At 33.1% G+C, this 25391-nt stretch overlaps 1 protein-coding gene across 1 annotated transcript in view; it reads left to right on the top strand.

The window, feature by feature from the left end:
- The window catches only part of LOC109081099 (CLIP-associating protein 1-like), a 58302-nt gene that overhangs the window by 12888 nt on the left and 20023 nt on the right, over window positions 1-25391 (top strand). The window contains 12 exon segments of the mRNA XM_042766990.1: window positions 2584-2714; window positions 2899-3007; window positions 3253-3334; window positions 13131-13298; window positions 13380-13426; window positions 13546-13748; window positions 14825-14883; window positions 18299-18486; window positions 19813-19920; window positions 21004-21063; window positions 22488-22591; window positions 22695-22721. Coding sequence (XP_042622924.1) covers window positions 2584-2714; window positions 2899-3007; window positions 3253-3334; window positions 13131-13298; window positions 13380-13426; window positions 13546-13748; window positions 14825-14883; window positions 18299-18486; window positions 19813-19920; window positions 21004-21063; window positions 22488-22591; window positions 22695-22721 — 1286 coding nt within the window.

Genomic DNA, 25391 nt, shown 5'->3' with positions numbered 1-25391 from the left:
TGGGGTCATGTGACATACTGGCATACTGGTTCACAACACATTCTGACTACTACCAGCATGCAGTGTGCAATTTAGTGAGCTGTACGGCTAGCCATTCCATTCTGAACACAGCCTTTGTGTAGAGGCTCCTCCTTACTACCCTGGCCCGTCCTCCACCCAGGTGATGTTGGGCGTGGCTTCATTCGTAGGAGCTCATCCCAGGCATGCTCCATTTTCCACACCACACACACACACCACACACCAACACACACGGATGCATGGATGGGTCGAGTTGTTGCCGCTGGAGGCTGTGTCAGAATGAGGCAGGCGTGGGAAAGAGCGCTCGATATGTTGAGGAAGCTGGTGTGCCGGAGGATCTGCTCCTGTAAGCGTCTCTGTCTGAGCTCTGCATGAGCAAAGGGACGAGACAGACAGACAGACAGAGACGTGGCATCTGTATGTTTTTCTGATGTATGCGTCTGTTGTTTCTTTCTCGAAGGAACTGTAGGTCAGGAGGGGACGAGCGTCTCTGTTGTTTCTCGAATGATAGCGGCTCACATCTGTCTGTCTCTCTGCCTCTGTCTTTCTGAAATCTGATCGCTGTGATTCGTCATTTATTGTCCTCAAAACCTTGTGGAACTTTGTTCAATTGAAACAATAATGCTTTGTGCAGGTTTTATAGAGGACCAGGAAAAATGTAGTTTTCTCAGTGTAATAAAATCGAGAGAATTGTGTTTTGTAGACAAAAGATTGCATTATCTACTTAGTCTGTTCCTGCCATCATTTTACCTTGACTGCTCTATTTTTTTTTTTAAATGCTTTTTGTTTTTAAATATAGGTGTTTTTGAAGTTCTGTTAAAGTACTATAATTAAATTATATTTTGATATTTACTTTTTTATAGTTAACAAAATAATTAATTTTGTTTTTATGATTTTATTCCAATAAAAATTACTTGATTCATTTAGGGCACGCCCCAAGTGTTCTCCGTAACTTGGCCTTCTCTATTTAATTTTTATTTTATTGCTGGTTTAAAAGTTTAAATACAGAGATTTTAATTTAGCCCCCCCCCTTTTTTTAAATTTTATACAACAGGGGACCCAATAAAATTAGTTGCAAGTTTTTTATTAGTCTTACTTAAAATTTGAAATGTTATATGTTTTAGATGAACCATTATAATAATAAGTATATCTTCTAGAATTATTTTGTTCTCATATATTAAATTAATTAATTATTCATCCTTGTTGGGCACCAATGTCCTCACAAACCTGCATTACGGAAACGTTCAATAGAAATGCTTAAATAAACTGTAAAATAATATATTAACGTAAATATGCATATTGTTTGTGAGGGTTAGGGGACAGAAAATGTCATTTTGTCAGTGTAAAAACAAGAATATGTTTACAAAAGTGTGTTTGCAGACAAATTGTCTTCTGAAATGACATTTTGAGGGTGTTTTTGATTGTAAGAATGATCATATATTGAGTAGATAATGTTTTAAGTTCTCTTTTAGGGGTCAGAGAAGGTTTTGAGTCTGTTTTTTAATAGTTAAATAAAATAGATGTTTGTAGATGCGTTTGGATGTCTGGATGAACGTTTGTTCGTTTCCCCGGAGGTTTCTGGAGTAGTTCGGAGCGTGGATTGTGGGAGAGAGGTGTAGACACTAATGCATGATGAATAAGGTCGGGGTGTGTGTGTGTGTGTGTGTGTGTGTGTATAAATAATTCCATGCACCGGATTGATCGCGTGGTCTGGCAGATTTTGGTGCTGGTTTGCTTCTGTGAGCGGGCTCTGCCGGGGTTTCCTGAGCTGCTGCGTGAAGGAGGTGACGTCCTTTTCAGATTCACACACATACTGCAGATCTGATGCTCTTCCATGAAGTCCTGTAGGTGCAGCGTAATGTCAGGATGTTCAGATGAACATCTGCCGGTTTTACAGCCCTCCCCGACTCATTATGTATTACATGTTTCGTTTACATATGCTAAGATCTGAATTTAACTTTTGTGTGCAAAACCTGTAAGTTATATACACGCTACTGAAATGGAAGCCTACTTAAAAGCATTGTTGTTAATTAATTATTCATTTAAAACAAAGGCGAAAATAAAATAACACAAATGTAAATAGTGTACTGATTAAAACCTAACTTAATTTGAAATAACATAATGATACAATAAAAAACACAAACTGGTAATATATATGTGCTGTGATCAAAAAAAAACACAGTTGGGACCATTTTTTCTATATAAAATTTTTAGGATTTGTTGTTGCAAAATATATAATCAATATCTATCATATCTAATAATTTTATATAAATATATATTATAAGTGTGATTAAATAATAACAACACCCTATTTAAATAATTATCTAATAATAATATATAAATATATTTATAAATGAATTCAAATAATATAAAATGTTATTAGATTGTTACCAGATTTAATTATTAAACTTTGAATGTTTTTATAAATCTAAAAGTTATATTATAAATATTAATAACTAAAATGACAGAAGGATGTATATCTAATATAATATAGATCTATATTTATTATAATATACTATATAGAGCATTACATACGTGTTTTTCTCTGTCCATTCCTCAGATAAGAAAACATGGATGATGAAGAATCCAGTGGATGGGAGGTCTTTCCTCGTCGTCCTCTAAAGGAGATTCATCGGTTGCCGAGTACAGGATCCGTGCGCATTGCCGAGATCTGCATCCAGCTCCAAGAGCCTCAGGTGAAAACTGCAACCTTTACCCCTCTTCAGCACTGAACTGATGCGCAATTCCAGCTGCCGTGCTGAACCGATTTCCCCATTGAGAGTCTCTCGCATTATCCTGCCTGGTTCTTCGTCGTAGCATTTGGTCTTGCGTGGGCCTTCTTTTTGGGGGACTTGATTGAAGTGTGTCCATGTTGTACAGCTGCAGTTTTCCTATAAATCACAGGTTGACACGGAACAGCGTCTCATTTCAGTGGCTGAAAAAGGGTCGTCCCTTTTTGGTCTTATGCTGGACAACCTGCAGTTGCAGGGTTTCAGTCACCTTAAGAAAGCGGCCCTTGCTATTTAGGCAGTGTCAAGTGGAAAATGGAGAGTATATATTTAAAAAAAGATATATACAAATAAAATAAGTATAAACATGCGATTTTATATATTAATCGTGAATTATATATTTTAATTTGGATTATAATAACATATTAAATATAAAATATATAAAAATATTTTACAAATATAAAAAAAAGTTAAAACCCTCTGGACTTGTTGATTGTTGTCTCAGGTAAGGAGAGCTCTGGTGCCGGTGGCGGTCGGATGGAAGAGACTTCATCCGTGCCTCTTGAAAGATGTGCCCGCGCGTACAGGTGAGCATTTGTAGCATGGAACACATTGTAGGGACTTTGTTCTATTTTCAAATAAAGTGCTGTTTTTTTAACCTTCTAATTCATCAAGCAAATCCACAAAAAAAGAAAAAAAAGAGAAACAAAGATCAGTTTTTGCATCACCAAATATGTGTGTACTTTCCCCAAAACTTGCGTGAATTCATGAAGCAGCAATCCAGGTGATTTCTGAAGGATCATGTGACACTGAAGACTGGAGTAATGATGCTGAAAATTCCACTTTGATCACAGAAATAAATTACATTTTAAGAGATATTCACATTGAAAACAGCTACACAATTTTTACTGTATTTCTGATCAAGACTTCATTTAGAAACATTAAAAAAAAAATCTTACTGACCCCAAACTGCATCTAAATCATCATCTCATGATCAATCAACCACTGCCCTCATGATGAACATCCAGTCTTCTGTAATATGGCGTGTCAGTGTGGACTCTGGATCTCAGTGTGTTTTCAGTAGGAAATCTCTGGGACAGATGCCAGTTTTTCAGTGAGTTTGATATCTGCTGTGTTTTTCACGATTTACTCAACCCTCTCGGCTCGAGCGCTTGAGGACTCATAAACAAGATCCCGAGATTCCCTCTGGACGACAAACACGATTGGGAACAGCGTGTGGCTGCAGTGAGTGATTTCACATTTATAAAAGAATAAAATGTCTGCTGTTTAAAATGGTTTATAATTCTGAGTTTATATCTCATCTTCTGAGGTTATTATCTCAAGTCTGCCGCACTTTATATCTCATAATTCTGAGTTTATATCTCGCAATTCTGAGATTTGTATCTCGCAATCTGCGTTTTATATCTCAATTCTGAGATTATATCTCAAATTTGAGATGATATCTCAATCTCCTGAGTTTATCTCAGAATCTTAGTTTATATCTCGCAATTCTGAGTTGTATATCTCATCTTTCTGAGTTTATAGTCTCAATTCGGCGTTTAATATACCCATTTCTGAGTAGTTTGGTTATATGTCAATCTGCGTTTACTTCATCTCAATTCTGAGTTTTGTCCCAGGTCGGAGTTAGTTTGATCCCACTTCTGAGTTTATATCTCCATTCCTGAGTTTATTATCTCAATTCTTCTGATTTATATCTCAAGTTATCGGAGTTTTGTAAATATCTCAATTCTGAGTTTATACTCTCAATTCTGAGTTTTGTTCTTCCTCAAGTCTGAGTTTGTATCTCAATTCGTGATTCGGATTAATATCTCACTTCTGCGTTTATATCTCAATTCTGAGTTTTATCTCCTCATTCTGAGTTATATCTCACACATTGATTCTGTATCTCAATTCTGAGTTTATATCTTCAATTCTGAGTTTGTATCTCAAATTCTGAGTTTGTATCTCAATCTGATTATATCTCAATTTGAGTTGATATCTCATAAATTCTGATTTGTATCTCAATCTGAGTAATATCTCAATCTGCGGTTATATCTCAATTCTGAGTTGATATCTCATAATTCTGCGTTCTATATCTCAATTCTGAGTTGATATCTCATAATTCTGAGTTTATCTCTAATTCGCGTTTATCATCACGTTCACCTAGTTGGATGAGGACTTGCTGAGTGTGTGCTCATAATTCTGAGTTTAATGAACAGAATCATCAGTTTAGTGGTTTCTGGAGTTTAATCGTTGAACAATTCCTGCGTTGTAAGATATGCTGTGCATATGTATGGAGCAGAGAGTGGTCTAGGCTCATAGTGAGCATGATATATCACCCGTAGACAGATGGCGCCATTCACCATAGTCACTGAGTTCATATCAACATCTCTGCGTTTATATCTCAAAAACACTGGGTTTAAGTGGTGATATGCCCTGTCATAATTCTGAGTTTATACTGTCTTAACCGGTTTCTGAGTTTAGTTTCATACTGAATCCACGGTTTTAGCTGAGTTTATATCTTCAAATGCACTGCGTCTAGTATATCTGCAATCATTCTAAAACTATATTCACATTCTAGTAAGTTGATAATGCGCTCTAGAACATTCTGACAACCATCTCTCAATTGCTGAGTTAGGTATCTCATGCTGAGTTGTATCTAGTCATTCTAACAGCTAGAACCATGCTATAACTTGGGAGTTCTTCTGGGCACCATTCATGTAACTTGCTTATCATGCTAGCATCCGGCTATCTATATCTAATCATTCTGGAGTCATGACTATCAAACAACCTCTGAGTTGATATTCATAATCTGCTTGCAGTTTATAGTCTCTAATTCTGAGCTAGCAACATGCTCATTTGCTGATGTTTAGATCAACAATTGTGAGTTTCTATCTCAATTCTGAGCTAATATCTCACTTCTGCGTTATATCTCATTCTGAGTTGATATGGATCATAATTCTGAGTTGAATCTAAGAGATTTGTTTATAATATTTCCATAATGTCTGAGTTATACAAAAAATTCTGATAAAATTTGTTTGTTCCGTCAGAATTGTTAGAGAAAAATCTCGTAGTATGTGAGATTTTAAACAAACTAATTATTTTTCCATAACAATCCCATTTTTTCAGAATCAACACACTTCCCTTTCAGATATGATAAACGTCCTACTTTGTCATGTTTTTTTGTAAAGTATGAATCAAAGTGGTCATATACTACATCGATCAAGTATTTATAGGGTGTGTTTTTTAGGCTTTGGAGTATTTATATAATTTGTATGGTGTTCATTAAAATATTTTAAAGAAGGGTTCATATTTGAAGATATGCTGTGGCGGTGCGAGTGATATATATGGTTTTTCGCAGCAGTTACGGAGTGGACTTGGCCGCTCATTGTTGTTTACCAAAGACCTGCGATATAAAGAATATTTGCGCGAGGCTGGATCCCCACTAGGGTGAGGGAAAAAATTAGTTTTGTGACTAAATCCAGATACAGACAATACAGACAGACAGACCACATCTCCGACAGATATTTTTGAGATATAGAGCAGATCGTTTGGCATCCGGAATTGATGCCGTTTATAATATCCTTCAACAATTGCACACATTGCTGTCCCATTTCATGCATTATTCTGCTGCAAGGATCATGGCAGATTGCTTAATGACTAAAATGAGGGAGCTTAGAAGCAGCATGGTTAAAGTTGGACCGCTCAAAAGGTTTTGAACTATTTGCTGTGTTCTCAGGAGTACGAGTTAGTGATGACTCTCTGATTGTCTCTTCAGGCACAAACTGTCGTTAGACAGTTGGGCACCTAATTTTATCATCGGCAACCGCTTCCGAGAACCTCATAGGCAACCTTCAGCTGAACCTGCGTCCACCAACACGACTGGTTTTAAAGTGGTTGGCCATGTTTTAGCTGGTCACACTGGTCTTAGGCGTTTTTTTTTTCGCTGTCTCATTACTGCAATAACTGGTTGTAGCTGGTTTAGCACACCACACATGCTAGCCACATGCTGTAACTTGCTAATCACACCACAAGACACATGCTACACACATGCCACACCACACTTGATAACACAGGCTTAGAAAAACATGTAACACACACCATACACACAGCCACATTAAGGCTAGAAAACCTTTATATGGGGCAGCTCACTGTTCTGAACTTGCTAATCACGCTAGCAAGTGACAGCTGAGGAATGTTATCATGAACCGGCAGCACATGGTCGTAAGATTGTTAATCATGCTAGTTAAGTGTGATGTCTGATGCTAGTCATAGCCTGGGAACCATGATAGCACATGCTATTTCACTTGGTAATCATCCTCCATACATGATAGATGCATGTTGCTAATCATGCTTTTACATGCGAATTATGATGATTGGGGAGCGCAACTTCAGTTCTGTGTGTTTGTCTCTACGGAGAATGACTCCCCGCTGTATTAAACAAGATTACAGTGGAATATTTGGATGAAGTTGATTTGTATTTTAATGATAAAATATTAAGATGACTATAAACATATAATATTAGTCAATATTTTTATTGATGTATGTGTGTGTTTATCTGTGTGTGGGAATTAATTACTATATATTTATACAATAGACTATTTCATATTAATAGTACATATACATGTATTTTCATTATTTAATATGTAATTTCATATATATTTATTTACTGGAAGTTTTTAAGTGTTTGATTCCAATCTATTATAACTTTTATCTATCTTTTTTTTTTATATATTACGTTATACATAAAATCCATAGATTATTTAGAGGTATATTATTTAGAGGTGACCGAGTGACGATACCAATAGTGAGGTGTGTTGATTATTGATGCTAGTAATTAGGCATTATGCTATAATTATCATTTTTTATATCATATAATGTACCCACACCACACACACAAATTGAACCACACACACAAGTGTTGACAAACCATATATTACACACATAACACAGACTATAATAATATAATTTCTGTAATTATATATGCATGAATATTGGCTACAACGTTTGATGTATAGAATATACATATTTATATTTCTCACAGCATTAAAGCCCGCACGCGCGCCACAACACCCAGATGTTTCTGGATAGCATGGATTCAATTCATATCTGAAGCTATGGGTGTGTTGTTGTAAGTAACACTCTGTCGATAGATAGTTTCTCTTCACAGACTTACGAATTATCCACGGCTCATGTATCGCTGACCCGCAACTCACTTCTAAATGCATTGAGTGTTATAACGTGAGACATGCCACACACGCACATGCCTCCACCCAAACAACCAACACATCACACCCCCCACACCTCAAGTTGCACACAAAGCATCGACAAGACACACCCCAACGAACCCTTAACTGAACTACAACCCACACACACACAGCGCTAAAATAAAGCCCCCTATGAAATAAACGCACCTAGACACTTACAATTAAAAAAACAACAACCACACCCACAACACAACAACACCACTACACACACACACACACACACACTTCACACACACACCAAGTTAAAAGCAGCTGAAGTACACGTATGACACGCAGTCAGCCACGACACACACAACGCTCACCAGCCCACCCACGATCAACACAACTTGACACAAACCAGACCAACCACACTTTCCACAAACAAAAAAAAACTCACAAAACACACACAGCACACAGAACATCGAGTGATTTTCACACACAATATTCACATTCACTGATACTGTCACATACATCAGTTTTTACATCAGACATTATGTGCTGTGGAGCGCAAAAAAGCTTCAGTCTGTTCACTTGGTCACTGAGGAGACACACACAACCACAGATTAAGAGCAGTACTCACAGCCAACTTGTATGACACAGTTGTTACTACCAGAAATACAAATACCTTAAAATATCACACACACACACTCACTTCTACTCTCACATCACTGTGTATCACTCACTCACTGTGGTGCCACACACACCCAGACCCACACGGACAGACTAGACTCCAGACGTACATACCACATGTACACCCACACATTTACACACACGCTCACACACTACACGTCCACCCTCCACGTCACCTCACCACTCACTCACACTTCCACTCACTCCTGACACCACACTACACACAGGACATGACTCACATATTGCATGAACACACACAGTGTGTGGGTGTTGTACAACACATGCTCACACACCCCATATTATTACATGCCACTTATTTTTACACGTCACACACACACCCACACACACACACACCACCACACTCACACACACTCAAATCACTCACGTCACTCACTCACTCACTCACTCACTGACACACCACACACACACAGACACACCCACTCACAGCACACTCCCAACCACACTCACAGACACACACACGCCATCACTCACTCACTCACCTCACTCACTCACGACACTCCCACACACACCACACCACACATGTCACTTCCCAGACACAACTCCAGACACACACACACCACACCCACGACCACACACACACACACACTCCACTCACTCACGCTCACCACGTCACTCACTGACAAACACACACCCCACAACACTCACAGACACACACACACACACACAACACACACACACACACACCCACCCACACACACTATAAAAACACACACCCACACCACACCACACACACACACACACACCACACAACACTCACACACACGCCTCACACACGCACACTCACTCACACACTCAATCACACACTAACACACACTTCACATCACACGCACCGCACCGCCGCACGCACACTCCAGTACCGCACGCGCCCAACACTCACACACACACGCACACCACACACAGTTGTCACCAACCCACACACACGTCACACACACTCACACACACACACACCAGCACGCATCACGCACACACACCTCACACACATCACAGACTCACACTCACTCCACTCACATGACACTTACACACGCGCACCACACAACACACCACTCAAGCCACAGACGCACACACACACACACCACACAACGCACACACACACACAGGCACACACACACGCATCACACACACATCACCACTGCACGCTGCACACACACACACACACACACACACACACGTGAAATAACACATCCTCTCTGATCTGATTCGCTCTGATCTTAACAGGAAATGTTTCCTTTGACTTACAGACGCTGCTATGATTTTTTAGATCTTCTGCTTCAGGATTGGCAGACACATTCTCTAGAATGTGAGAAATTCACACATTTATTCACCACCCCTGTCAGATCCCAACTTCTGTACGACTCTCTCTCACTTCAGTGGAACACAAAAATGAAATGTTTTAAATACTAGTCGTTAGTTTGCTCGTTTCCATGCAGGTTACAGTTAGCAAATGTCATCTGGCGCGTTTTAAGTCCTGACACAATCAAGTGACCCCTTACCGACTTCACAACACGCGTGTCCTGCAACGTCCTCTACTAGTGTTCAAAAGTCCATTTCATCATAGTGAATCAGTTCATTCAGATGATTCTGTTTATTGAACCTGTTCATCCAAATGATACAGTGGTTCATTTGAGCCATAACTCATTGTGTGTGAATTTTTTTGTGTCACTCTGATGGCTCTAATAAAGTGAAATTATATTTTCGTAGTCAAATAAATATATGTTTTTCAGTTATATAAAAAAGAGTTTTTTTTTTATTCATAGTATTTAGTAGAACTGCATGTCTTTTTTTCTAAGTTGATTTAACTGAGCTACAACTTTGTAAGTATTTTCACTGCATCATTTGGATGAACTGTTTTCCATTAAACGGACAATCATCCCAGATTAACTGGTTCTTGCTGTTGAGTCCTGTTTGTTAAATGATGGATGTTGACCCCTTTTTCACCTACTGAAACATATTTTTAGTGGAGTAAACTTTCAGTGGTAGTTTTGGTTTACTTTGATCAAAAATGAAACTTTCTTGAAAAACTTACTTACCCTCAATTCCAATCCAAGATTAGGATGAGTTTGTTTCTTATCAGATTTGGAGAATTGCAGCATTTGCATCAGTTGTCATCAGCAATGGATGCTCTGCAGTGACATGGGTGCCTGTCCAGAATTAGAGGTCCATACAGCTGAAAACGCACAAATATCACCACACATCCGGTCCATCCGTAATGCCACATAATTAGTTAACTGTTTTAGATTGATTTAGCTGTAAACAGTCTTGATCTAGTGCTCACTTTTCTCACGCTGATTCATAAAGTAAAAATGTCTTAGTGTTCAGGTTTTGTCTATCTCAAGACATTACACTGATGGCTGTGAGTGGTGTTGGATTATTGTGATGTTTTTATCACGGTTTGTGATTCTGCATTCTGACGGCACCCATTCACTGCAAGAGCAGTGATGCAATGCACATTCATCCAAACCTTAGAAGAAACAAACTCACTCCTAATCTACTCAGGCGTGAACTGAGGTATTTGGTTTAGGTGAACTGTTTCTTTACCATGGCTGTAGCTTTACTCTTGACTTTGAGCAGATGGAAAGCTGCTTGTCCCAGCCCCATTTAGACACCTGATACAACCTACAATGACGATCGATCCTCAGGAGAGGTCTATGTCCATATCCCGTCTCTTAAAGGCCTCCACAATGAGACTCATCAAACACGCTCAAATCAGCTGACGTCCTTGAGGAAGCCGCACTTTTGTCATGGCAGGTCACCTGGGCTTCGTGCCATCACTTTCCCGATTAATGGCTGTGAGAGTTGTTTTTCAGTGACTGATTGATCCGCTCGTGTTCTGCTGGGGGGGTATGAATGTCGCCTCCAGTGTGTGCCTCTCGTCTGCCTCAGTCACGTCCCTGTGCCTGATGGAAACCATTAAGAAAAGAGTTCACAGATGCTGACTCTGAGGCCAGATCCAATGCGGCTAGAACAGTGAGTATTTTATGTGTTTAATGAATTTATACCATGATTGTTGATGTCCAAATCATCTCTGCACTGATATAGACATTTTACTCTGGGCAAAAAACCGAAATGCAGACCTCAAAGAGCTGATTTGGGGGAAAAAATCAGGCATTAAAATATTACAGTCAGTGTTATTTCAGTATTATTTTATATATATATATATTATGAATGTCTTTATTTTTGTTTTGTGTTTTTATTAAAATTTTAGTTAACATTTTAGTACATTTGTTGTGTGTTTTGTCATTTTTATTAATAGTTTTTTTAATATGACTATAGATTTTATGTTTTAGTTGGTAATGTTGTGTTATGTTTACTACAGTAGTTTTTGTCATATGTTGAATGTTTTTATTTTTGTTTTCAGTTTTTCCTTTTTAGCTCCAAAAGTTTTTAACAATTTTTGCTTTGTGTTTTTAATCATTTTATTAAACTTTTTAAATAATTTATTATTCAGTTCCGTGTATGGGGAAGTTGTTTGTTTTAATTATTGTGTATGAAATGAAAAAAAGAAAGTGAAGTGTATCTACACACACACACCCCCACACATACTTAATTTAATATATATATATTTTTTATATTATTTAAAAATATTATTTTTTATTTATTTGTGTATTGGTGGTGTCTATGCAGTTAATGTCTATTAAATATTTTTTAAATATAAATAATTGTATATATTATATACATATATTTATTTGTGTTTATATTTTAATTATTTTAGTACTTCAACTTAAAAAGTTATAAATGTTTCCTTGGCATTTTATATATATATATATATATATATATATATATATATATATATATATATATATATATATATATATATATATATATATATATATATATATATATATATATATACAGTATATATATATATATAGAGAGAGAGAGATTTATTTTTAAGTTGTAATATTTAGAACTAATAAACAAACAAAACAATAAAACAAATAATCCAGAAAAAATAAGCTCTAATATCAGCCTAGTGGTCTGGCGCTAATAAAATAAACATAAGTACTAGTTGAGTATCAATATGGTCATTGATTAGGTTGTGCATCATTTTAATAAGCAGCTGATGATTTTGGCCGATAGCTGTAATCCTGAATGATTGTTTGTAGATGTTACTGGGGTTTCCACACCCACTTCAGTAAGGAGAGTGGGAAGCTTCTGTTTCCAAATATATTTAGAGAGAGAGAGCGAGAGAGAGAGAGAGATTTATTTTAAGTTATGCGATGTTTTAATATGGTTTTACTTTTACTGAGCGATAGCCCTGGTGTAGAATAGTTACTGTTGATGGATAACTGTTTAGAACTAATAACAAACAAAACAAAAAACAAATTTAATCAGAAAAATAAGCTCTAATATCAGCCTAACTGGTCTGACGCTAATAAAATAAACATAAGTACTGGTTGATATCAATATGGTCATTGATTAGGTTGTGCATCATTTTAATAACGCGGTGATTTTGACGATAGCTGTAATCTGAATGATTGTTTTGTAGATGTTACTGGGGTTTCCACGCCCACTTCAGTAAGGAGGCGGAGCTTCTGTTTCAGGCGCTGGAACTGACCTATCAGAAGGCGCTCCAGTCTAACCTGAAGAGCTCCGACAGCATCATGTCTCTGGCGCAGTCCGACCGCTCGTCCTCCAGCTCGCAGGAGAGCCTCCAGTGAGAACCGCTCTTCATTAAGACTCGTTAGTGCGTGAATCAGCTTTCACTCTCCAATCTCACTCTTCATTTCTCTCATAGTCGGCCGCTGTCTGCTAAAACACCTGTCGGGAGCACCTTGAGCAAAAGTGAGAATATACAGACGTATTTGATTAATACAGTGATATTGAGTAAAATACAACAGAGGTACTGTTTATCTATAGGGGGGACTGTTAAATAAAAGATTTAAAAAGCTCTTGAGTGGCAGAGGTAGTGGTGTTTGGACCCAGGACTTTCCCGGGATTCTCGCGCGAAAGCGGGAGGGGCTCGGAGATCCCTCCCTCCAGCGCGCGCGCAGCGAGGGACGTGAACGCCGGCGTTCCCTGTCATCACTATGCCTGCGTCCCCTCTGGCGCCCCCTTCAGCTCAACCGCGGCACTGGATGATAACCACCGGTCCTACGCCTCCTGGGTAACAACCACCCGTACATGTTTATAAAGAGGAAATACTGATGAAGACAGCCAACATCCCATAATGTGGTGAGTTGTCTGAAATTTAAGATGCCTTTTTATTTTATGTTTTTTGGTGTCTAAGGCATTATCTGCTATTAATTATTATGTACAGTAATAAATTTTATATATAATATATTCTATATATTATATATAGAATATCATAGATAACTATATAATTACTAATGATGGCACTTAAGAACAGTTAGTGCATATTTTATTTATTTAATTTATTTTATTATTTTATTGTATTTATTTTTATTGTAATTTTATTTTTCATTTTTTAATAAAATCTTTTTTTAAAAAAAAAACAAAAAAAAAAAGGGAGCCAAGCCAATCCCAATATTAATTTGTTATCATCTATATGGAAATTATATTTTAAATATACTATATATATCATATATATATATATAATATCTATAATAGACCTATATTATACCATATTATCATTATTTAAATTATAATAGTAGATATTATATTATTTGTTTATATGAAAATTGTGCGGGAGTGGTGTTTGTGTTGTGTGTGTATCACAAAAACATATATTTATATTATTTAAAATTTAATTATTTTTAATTATAATTTTACATTTTAATTATTTAAAAAAAATAGGATAGATTTATATAACTTATATTTTTTTAAATATTATCTGTTAGGATCTCGCGTACTAAGAATAACCACACATTATTAAGTTTACAATGTACCAAATTAAAAAACTGTTAAATTTAACTAATTTAACACATTATTTAAGTTTACAAATGACCAAATGAAACATATTAACTCAGTTTATTTCCTGAACTAGCACATTTTCTGTAAAGTCACTACACATAATGCGGGATACACAAAGATTTCACATTATTTAAGTTTACAAGCATGAATCAGATACTGGCGTTCCCTCTAACACGCGCTGATGCTTGCTGTTCTTCTGTTTATTTACCTCTGCTCTTATTTGCTCAAAAGAGTGCGGCTGGTAATGTGGAGGGTAAGATGTGTGTGTCTCATTGTCCGATTCTGTGTATCTTGTTTTGTGTTGAAAAGCATCAGTCTGAACACCAATTTGAGACTTACACAGAAGGCTGGGTCCAGTTTTTTGGCTAGTGTGGTAATTATGATAAAATAGTGACATACAGTCCACTCAAAAGATTTATATACAACATTCTCCAGTATTTTTTTATATGAAGATATGTGTTGGGGATGGCCGGTTCGAACATGTTGTTGTCAGTCAATGTAAAGAGTTTTCAACAAGCGTCTGTTCAGTTTGGGGTTGTGTTTGAGTATAAAATTAGGTGTAGAGTCGTGTGTTTGGGTTTTGTATTGTGGTTTTTTTGGTTGTTTTGATCAGTTTGATGATTTTGATGTTTGTGATGTATGTTTATGTCAGTTATAAATAAATATATATTTTTGGATTAAAATATAATTTATTAAAAACATTAAAATTAATTAAATTTATTATGTATAATACATTTTGTTTTTGTAATTTTGGAAATATAAATCTTCAAATAAAGGACACACACACACACACACATATATATACATGCATATATATATGCATATATATATATATATATATATATATATATATATATATATATATATATATATATATATATAATATATATATATATATATATAATTAAATATTGAATCTTTTATTCAATTTATTAAATTATATTTTTATTTGTAAATTGCATTTTATTTTTAAATTAGATTTATATTATTTGTTAAAATATAAATATTAATTTAATTAATTACTTAATTCATAATATGTTACAAAGGCAACATTTCAAAATGTACATTCTTGTCTATTATTTATATTTCATTTTATTTCAACTTTATTTCAATTCGGTTTTTATTTTAATTTTTGTTTTATTTTTTGTTTTTTTTTTTGGTTTTTTTTTTTTTTTTTTTTTTTTTTTGTTTTTCGTTTTAGTTTATTTCAGTTTTACTTTTATTTCAGTTAGTAACTTGTTGCAAAGAAACATTTAAAAATTTAAATTTTATGTTTTTCATCTATATTTTGAATTCTAAAATTATTCGTTTTCAATTGTGGGGGGGGGGGGGGGGATTCTGTGAAATGTCAGTCCCATTTTCCTGGGCTTTTGTATTTTTTTTTTTAATTTTAAAAATATTTATATTTTCAGTTTGTTTTATTTCAGGTATTATAGTCTACTAATAACTCAAACTTCTTTCAAAATGTTCTTGTAGTTTTAACAACATAAAAATTTGATAAAAAAAAAAAAAATTTGACAAATATAAATAAGAATAAAAAATAAAAAAAATATAAAATCAATAATATACAATAAATGGAGGTAAAATAAAATAAAACAATAATAATATCAATTTAAAATTATAACGGTTAAATAATATAATAAAATAAAATGCAGTTAAATAATCAATGAAAATACAGATTATCAATTTACGGTAACATGGGGCGGAAATCTGTGACATAAAAATAATGAAAATAAAAAAAAAAATGTCAAAATTAAACATAATGAGTAAATAGTTTACATCATCCTAACAAAAAATAATATCTAAATAAAAAAAATAAATCAAATTTAATGCCCTAAAACAACTATCAATATACACAATTAAAAAATAATAATATTATAAATACACATAAATTACTGTAACGTAAAATATAAAAAAAAAAAAAAATACAAAAAAATATATAATAAACAATTAATAATTAAATAATATCATAGCAAATATCAATAACAAAACATAAATAAAAATAGTAAAAAATTTAAATATATTCTTATGGGTGAAACTAAAATTAATAACATAAATACGTCAATAAGTTAATAATATTAAATAACATAATAAAATTTTTAACAAAGTAACTCAAAATCATAAAAAATGTCATTAAAAAATAAATATAAATTGATAGTCCCTCTAAACAAAAAATATATTAAAAAAGTCTTTCTTATTAAAATAAAAAAAAAAATTTAAAAAAAAAAATAGGATCAGCGAAGTTCATGGGGCTAATTCATGGTACTTATATTGTATTTGTTTTCTCTTCAACTGTCCCCGCATCAATTATCCAGATCAGCCTAAATTGGTGGGGTAAAACCTCACGGTACGGAAGTAAACCATGTATTGAACGTCTGCATGCGTCCTGGTCATAAAAGCAATGATCCACTGTACTGGCATGTGATTGCAATTCCCGTTTGTAAAAAAAGTATAATATTTTGGCTGTTATATTTGTCAAAGTACATTTAAGGCGAATCAGTTTAATCAGTGTCATTGTTGTTGTATAGGGCCGGCGGTTAGTTTTTTTCCAGCCAGCCGTCGTTAATCACATTCCCACGTTAAACGTTATCATTCACTTATACTAAAACTATATAAAAAAAATAATTTAAATTTAAATTATTTTAAATTATTATATTTTTATTTGATTTTAAGCTTTGCAACCAACTGAAAAATTTAGTGTGAAGTGAAAATTACTAACTGAATAAAACAGAAACTGAAATAAGCCTCAAAATAAAACTATTTTGAAAATGTTGTTTAAAAAACACAAATGTCACAGAAAAATAATAAGAAGAACATCACACAATTACTAACAATTAAGCTAAAACCAAAAAATAATGTAAAAATTAAAAAATAAATTAAAACTATTTAAAAATATCAAAAACAAAAAGAAAAAAAGCACAAAACACGATTACTAAAGATTAAGCCAAAACTTAAAAATAATGTTAAAAATACTAATAATAAAATAAGTAAAAATATTTAATATTATATTTATATATAAATGAAAATTTACAAAAAAGGCAAAAGCACATAAAACAATCACTAAAAATTAAGCCAAAACTGAAAAAAATATTTGTAAAAATTTAAACATTTAAAAATAAATTTAAACTATTTTGAAATGTTTTTTTAAAAAAACTACAGTAGATTTAGCAAAAATGACAAAAGCAGATAACACACTTATTAAAAACTAAGCTAAAACTGAAAAATAACAATTAAACATTTTAAAAATAAAATAAAAATATAAAAAAATGAAAACTAATCAAAAAGATCAAAGCACAAAACACAATTACTAAAAAAATTAACAAATATTTAAATGAAATATAAAAATATAAAAATAAAAACCAGTTCAAAATCTTAGATATAAAAATGTGAATATAAATAATACTAAAATAACACTCTTTCCAGCTTTGCACATTCAGCTCAGTTTAATTGACCAAAATCCCAGAAACTGTTGAAAATATGTCTCAAAAACATATTTTAAATCATGAATAACAATGCCATCATAAATTGTGAAGCTAAGTTAAAAGAAAAAGCACATTTTCAGGCTGTAACAACAAACCTTATTTTGTAAATGAATTCATAATGTAATGATTAACTAAACAAAAGCTTGCCGTATCAAGTGTGATATTTTCTCCATCTATCAATGTACGAGTGAACGGTTTACGCCTCACACAGCCTCTGTTTTTGTGTCTGATGCATGTGCTGCTCCCATCCGCTTTTGTTGATTTACTCTAGACATATACAGTATTTACAGTAACACTGAAGTCACCAAATTATATATGTCTGTGTTCTAGCGGGCAGCCGCTCTAGTTCACCCGGGAAGCTCCTGGCTCGTTCTTCCGGGAGAATCCCTCGATCCGCCGGATCCGCTCGAGCGCCGGCAGACGGACGCAGTAAGATCCCGCGCAGTCAAGGCTGCAGCCGAGAGACGAGCCCCAGCCGCACACGAAACGGTGAGACATTAACATCTGTTGACCTCGCAGACCATCTCATTCAATGCAACGTAGTACTGTTCATACTGCAAATAAACGCGATGCTCTTGAAACGTTTTTAAATTCAAGCTTCAAATAACGAATCACCTTCTTGTCCATCAACCAGTTCACATTTACAACTCTGTGTCTTTGCTGCGTAAAAACATGGGTTAAGTTTCACATTGGTCTGAACAAAAACAGCAGATGGGTTTACTGAAAATGCAAATTTTATTAAAAGAGTTATATTAAAAAATATTCTGGCTTTTCCAAGCTTTATAATGGCAGTGAATGGGTGTTATTTTTCAATAGTCCAAAAGAAGTGAAATAAAGCGCATCTATCCATCATAAAAACTGTCCCACTTGGCTCCGGGGGTGAATAAAGGCCTCCTGTAGTGAATCAATGCATTTTTGTAAGAAAAATATCCATATTTAAAACTTTATAGACCGTAATCTCTAGCTGAAATTTTTTTTTAAAACATGTGTTTGTTTATTTGGCCTGTTCTTCTTTTCTCTGTTGTTCATTATGTTTGGTTTAATTTTTTTTCCTAATGTTTTGTTTGTTCATTTAAAATAATTTTAAAGATTATTTCTATTTTTATATATTTTATGTTTATGTACTTTATTTTAAGAAATTTCCATTTCTTTAAATAATAACAATAATATTAATAAAGTTATTTGGTTCCTGTTCTTTTCTCTATTGTTCAGTATGGTTGGTTGATTTGATTTTTTTTTTCAAAATGAGTTTGTTCATGTAAAATAATTTTACAGATTATAAGATTTTTTTTTGTATATGTGTATATGTTTTGTTTTTTTTTTTTGTTTTTAGTTGAAATGTGATATTTAATAATAATAATAATAATAATAATAATAATTGTATATCATTGTGTATATATTAATAATAATAATTTTTTTTGTTTTTTGTGGAAGGGTATTTAAAGTATTATTATTATTATTATTATTATATAATATTTGTATGTATATGTTTTGTCATTTTATGATTTTCTTGAAAGGGGAAGTTTAATAACAATAATTAATATTATATATTGTTGTTATTTGTATATTTTATGCAACATTTTTGTGATTGTCTTGAAAGGGGAAAATAATTCATATCATCAAGAGGGGAAACTGAATTTTTATATTGCTATTCAAATTTTGTTTTGTTAAATGCTCTCTGATGTTGTGTTTTGTTAATATGTATTGTTGTCGATTCTTGTTTCTTGGTCTGTCCTGTGCCGCTGGTGTGTGTGTGTGTGTTGTGTGTGTGTGTGTGTGTGTGTGTGTGTGTGTGTGTGTGTGTGTGTGTGTCAGTGCGGGCCAGTCGTATCCCGCGGCCCAGCATGAGTCAGGGCTGTAGTCGTGACACCAGTCGGGAGAGTAGCAGAGACACCAGTCCGGCTCGAGGGTTCAGTCCACTGGGTAAGAGCCCAAAACCAGACCAGACCAGACTCCTGCGCATGTCTTTACTCACACTTCACTCATCTGAATGGGTTTGGTTTTAGAAGTTTGGATCTAAATGCTTCTCTTTCACCTTTAATTTCCCATGAAACTAGGGCTGAATGTTTTGACAAAAAAAAAAAAAAAAATTGAAATATTTTTTAATATACAGGTTATATATCAGTGTTATTTTAGGATTACTGAGATACTATTTTAGTTTTAATAATTATTTTGAATTAGTTTTCAAAATTTTCCATTTTCATTTTAATTCTAGTAAACTTGCCTTGTCAGCTAGCTGAAATAAAATTACATTATATTATATAACAATATAGTATTTGTATATTTTTATATATTTTGTCATTTTAATGATTTTCTTAAAAGGTGAATTTGAATATAAATAATAGTTGTTATAATACTGTATATTATGTTAATATTATTATTTGTATATTTTTACATATTTATTATTATTATTTTTTAATCTTCTTGAAAGGGGAAGTTGAATTTAATTATTATTAATATGACAAATTATAATTTTTATGTTTTATTTTATGATTTGATTTTATTTCAGTTAACATTTATTTCAAGTAACAAAAATGTTTTTATGGTTTTGTTTTAGCTTTAGTTAAATATAATACGCCTGGTTATTATTTATGCATTCGTTTTGAAATAGTGTTAGAATATTTGATAACTTTAATTTTAATGCACCAATATAACAACACATAAAACAACAGCATTATATAATCTACTTATATATTTACTGCATCTTAATGCATAAGAAAACTATGACATAGAGACTTCATGAACATTTTGAACTTGATGGGCAACTTTGAAAGCCTATTAAAATTATTGCTATAGTCACAGTGTTGCCTAATTTTATATTTCCAGCTAAATCAATGCAAACCTGTCATCCAGTCCTTCCTCAAACTCTCAAAAATTTCCTTTCCTATAACTTCTCTTCATTTCAGTGTTTGTGAGTGTGTTTGTGAGCTAAAAGAAATAACTATCACGTGTCACCAGAAAAATTAGGATTTTTTTCTGAAATGTGTGTGACCTGATCCTTCCCAGCATCCCACAGACACTCGCGCTCCACCAGCGCTCTGACGGCCGCTGGCGTCCTGCAGACAGGTGGTGTGTTGAGTCGTACGGGTTACGGGTAACGGAATCAGGATCATGATTGTTTTTTTTTTTTTAATCATGATTAATATTGTTCATGTTTGTATGTGTATGTATCATTCAGAGTTACAGCGAGTTTAGCTGATTTTGACTTTTGTGTGATGTTTTATGATCTCAAGGTGGAAGGTGGCGCCAGAGACCAGCTCTACATTCGCTAATGAAGCTTGAACACTGTGAATCAAACCAGCTCAGTCTCCCTGGATGTGAACTGGATGCTTGTTTTGCACCCTTGTAACTTTTTGTTTCATTTATGCTTGCTATATTTTTGTGCTTTCTTTGTTATTGTGAAATTTGCTCTTTAAAAAAAAAAAAATAATTGTTTGTTTAATTGTTAATTGTTTTTTTTATTTAATTTAATGTAATTATATTTTTTTTGTGGAATATTTTGTTTTAATATTTTAAGGTTTTATTTGTGTGAAAAATTAAATGTGTACATCTCATTTGCCATCATATAATTTTAACATACAGTGGGGACCAAAAGTGTGATCAATTATATTTTGTATTTTTCTAATTTAATTTATAAAAAAAATTATTACATTATCACATTACATACATTATATCTCTTGTCCATTTGACAACATTTATATAGTTATTTATTATTTCAGCCTTCTGATGATATTCATATGCAGATCATTATCAGTTTTTATTAATATTTTAAATTATTTTTTATTCTTATATTTTAATTTTGTTTTACATTGTTTAATAATTTTTGTAATGTTGGTTTTTGTGGGGGGGTTGATTTTTTGTCATTATTATTTTGTTAATTTTAGTCATTTTTATTAGTTTTTATTTTTTTACTTATTTCTTGTTTTTTTTGGTTTTTATTATTTTTTAGTACATTAATTTTTTCTTCGAAAATAAAATAGGTTTTTCTATATTTTATTTTATTTCAGTTAATGTTTTTTTTAATTAACAAAAATGTATTTAGTTTTAGTTTAATATACATATTTTAATATTTATGCATTTGTTCTGTTATAGTATTTATGTAATTCATGCATTCATTCAAAATCCTAAAACTTAGTTTATTTCTGTGCTTTTTATTTTTAGATTTTAATAATTAATCATTTGAATTAAATTTGAATCATACATTTTCATAATTTCAGACTGTTGGGCTTTGTTGCATATTTGTATTTAATTTTGAAAGTTCTGCTCTTGTTTTGTTTTGAGTTTCATTTTATTTCATATGTTTTTATTTTTTTTTGATAGTTTTTCTCTTGTTTTGACTTCAGTTTCTTGCTTCATCATCTGTTGTCTCTTGTTTTGACTTCAGTTTCTTGCAGTTCATCAGTTTTGTATTATTTTCTTGCATGTTTTCAATCAATCTGTTTTTTGTGTGGTATTGTTATGTTATTAATCTCTCTCTCCGTCTCTGTCAGACCGCTTCGGTCTCATCCATCAGGCGCGGATCTCTGCGTCTGTAAACGCCATGCGGGTCCTGGACACGGGCACAGAGGTGGAGGCGGCCGTGGCAGACGCTCTGGTGAGAATCACGTCCTCAATCCTCAGTCTGATTGTCATCTGTCATCATATTCCTGATGTGTTTGTCTTTACTTTCCCTCTGCGTTTGTCTGGAAACCCTTCAGCTTTTAGGAGACTCCAGGGATAAGGTGGTAGATTTATGGACACCTGATTGTGTGCATTCTGCTCTCAAATCATCATCATTTCATTTGATTTGTAGCTTCTTTAATAATACAATCATGCCTGTGGCATTTCATACAAATGTATTATAAGATGAAAATGTCACAATGCAAAGAGTTCATAACGGTCCTAAAAACAGCCTTCATTTTCTCAGAGAAAAATATTTTCACTAACAGTCAAAAGTTTGGGGTCGGTAAGATTTTTAATATTTTTGAAAGAAGTCTCTTCTGCTAACTTTTTTTTGGTTAAAAATTATCCAAATCATTATATGGAGCAAGTAAATAACCGTCAGTGTTCAAACTATTTCCTTTGACAATGTAAGCTTGCTATAGTGTTGCTAACATTTGAAGTTCTTATCGGTAGTTGGCCTTTGCATTTATTTTTTTTATTATTTATTTTTTTTGTTGTCGTGATCGAACTACTTTGCATTGGTAGATTTTTTCTTTTTTTTTGAGGAGCCGTGCGACGCACAACGCACCAGACTAATGAATATTCTGCATTAAGTGTCAATGTGCAGGTTTTATAAACCAGAGATGGCGACAATCGAGGCAAAAAAGTGTGTACAAGACTGCAGTGTGCCGCTTTAGATGGGTGCCTTGTACTTTGATAAAATTCAGCAAAAATTTTGAAATATTTGTAAAATTTAGAATAACGGTTTTCTGTGTGAATAGCTGGTAAGTGTAATTTAATTTTCTGTGATTCACAGCTGTATTTTTCAGCATCATCCTCAGTCCTTCAGTGGCCACATGATCTTTCGAAATCATAATAATATGATGTTTTTGGGCTGCGCAAGAAACATTTCTGATTATTATACAATAGTTGAAAACAGTTGTTGCTTCACAATATTTTTGTGGAAGCTGTGATCAATTTTTATTTTTCAGGATTCACAGCATGAACTAGAAGTTTAAAAGAACAGCATTTCTTTTACAAGTGAAATCGATGTAGTGTGAAACATTATAAATGTACTTTGACGGTCACTAGTTGTGTATCACTTTAACGGACATTTTGCGTGGCTAGAAAGTATTAATTTCTTGACCGAAGGCCAAAGGCACCAAAACTTGTTAATATGGTGGTGTCATGTGTTTCCTTAATGTTCGTGATTATGTAGTTTTACAGAATTCTAGTTATTTTTCCCTGTGCCGTGGGATTCTCTTAACATTCACATGCATGTATTTGTTCATTCAACACAGTCCTATGAGCTAAAATCCGTTGCATGTCCTCTTTTCTGTCAAATCATTGTAGTTTCCTTTAGGTGTTTAGTCCTGCATGCATCGTGACGTAGTCTGCATGATATTTGAACAGATGTGTGTGTTGTTTTGTTGTAACTCCGTGTCCCTCTGGTGCTGAAGCGGGAGGCAGTGCGCTGCCGGCGCTAACGTAATCTCCACCGGCATGTACTCTTATGACGATGACCAACAGCGACCCGTCCAGCTCCTGCTGCTCCGAACGCTTCCTCAGCTTCCCGTAAACGGCGGCGCCCCGTCAGTACCCTCGGTCCGACGGAGGACAGGCCTGATCTCCTGAACCACTGCGTCCCCTCCAACTTGGTCCGAGAGGAAGAGAGGGCTTGCTGGGACTCCAGGCCCTCCTGACTGAGCCAAAGAGTGCTCAGGTACCAGGCGCCGCACCATTACAAACAAATTCATTAAACAATAAATAATATTTAATATAATTGTACTGTTTATAAATTGTTTAACATATAATATTTTTATTAAAAAAAAAAATTATAATTATAATGTTTTATAATGTTTTATATCTAATTAACTATATAGTTAATATATATATTATATAAATATTTATTAAATTGTAATTTCTACCTATTATAACATATGTGTTTGTGTTATATGTTGTAATAGATAATGATATATCCACACACAACCACACACACATTGTATTGTATATATATTATATATACAATATACCCCCATATATATTATATATTTAATTATCTATATATATATTATAGAATATATATTATATATATATAAAATATTTGAATAATGTTTTAAGAAAAATAAATTACTGTTTTATATTATATATATTTGGATTAAATTTTAATAAATTTTTCAATTGATTAATAAGAAATATTTCTTAGTTATATATTAGAGATCATATAGGTATATATATATATACTTTATGTAGATATTAATATAGATAACAAACACGCACCACAAACACACACACACGTTGATTTTTACATTAGATAATACTATATAGAGTAATATATATATTTATATATATAGATTAGATATAGATGATATAATAAAATATTTAATATTTAAGAAATCAATTAAATGTTTCTATATCCAGATCTTTATTCAAATTTATATCACATTTTAAATGATTACATAAAATACTTAATTATAATATATTCATATATAATATATATATATATCGATATATATAATATTATTATATATATAGTTATTTAATTGTGAAGGGTGTATATATGTCTAATATAAGAATACTGTAATTAACTGTATTTTTACCATGCTCAATAATAATTAAGTTTACACATATATATGGTGTTTTTAAAATTTTAAGTAAATAAATCTTTTCATACAATAAATTTTAATTTTAATAATATAATTGTAATGTATATATGTCTATATGTCTACCTATATATATATATCTATCTACTA

This window comes from Cyprinus carpio, chromosome A11 (genome assembly GCF_018340385.1).
Source record: "Cyprinus carpio isolate SPL01 chromosome A11, ASM1834038v1, whole genome shotgun sequence".
Taxonomy (NCBI): Eukaryota; Metazoa; Chordata; class Actinopteri; order Cypriniformes; family Cyprinidae; genus Cyprinus; species Cyprinus carpio.
The sequence above is the reverse complement of the archived record's forward strand: the minus strand, read 5'-3'. Positions and strand labels throughout refer to the sequence as shown.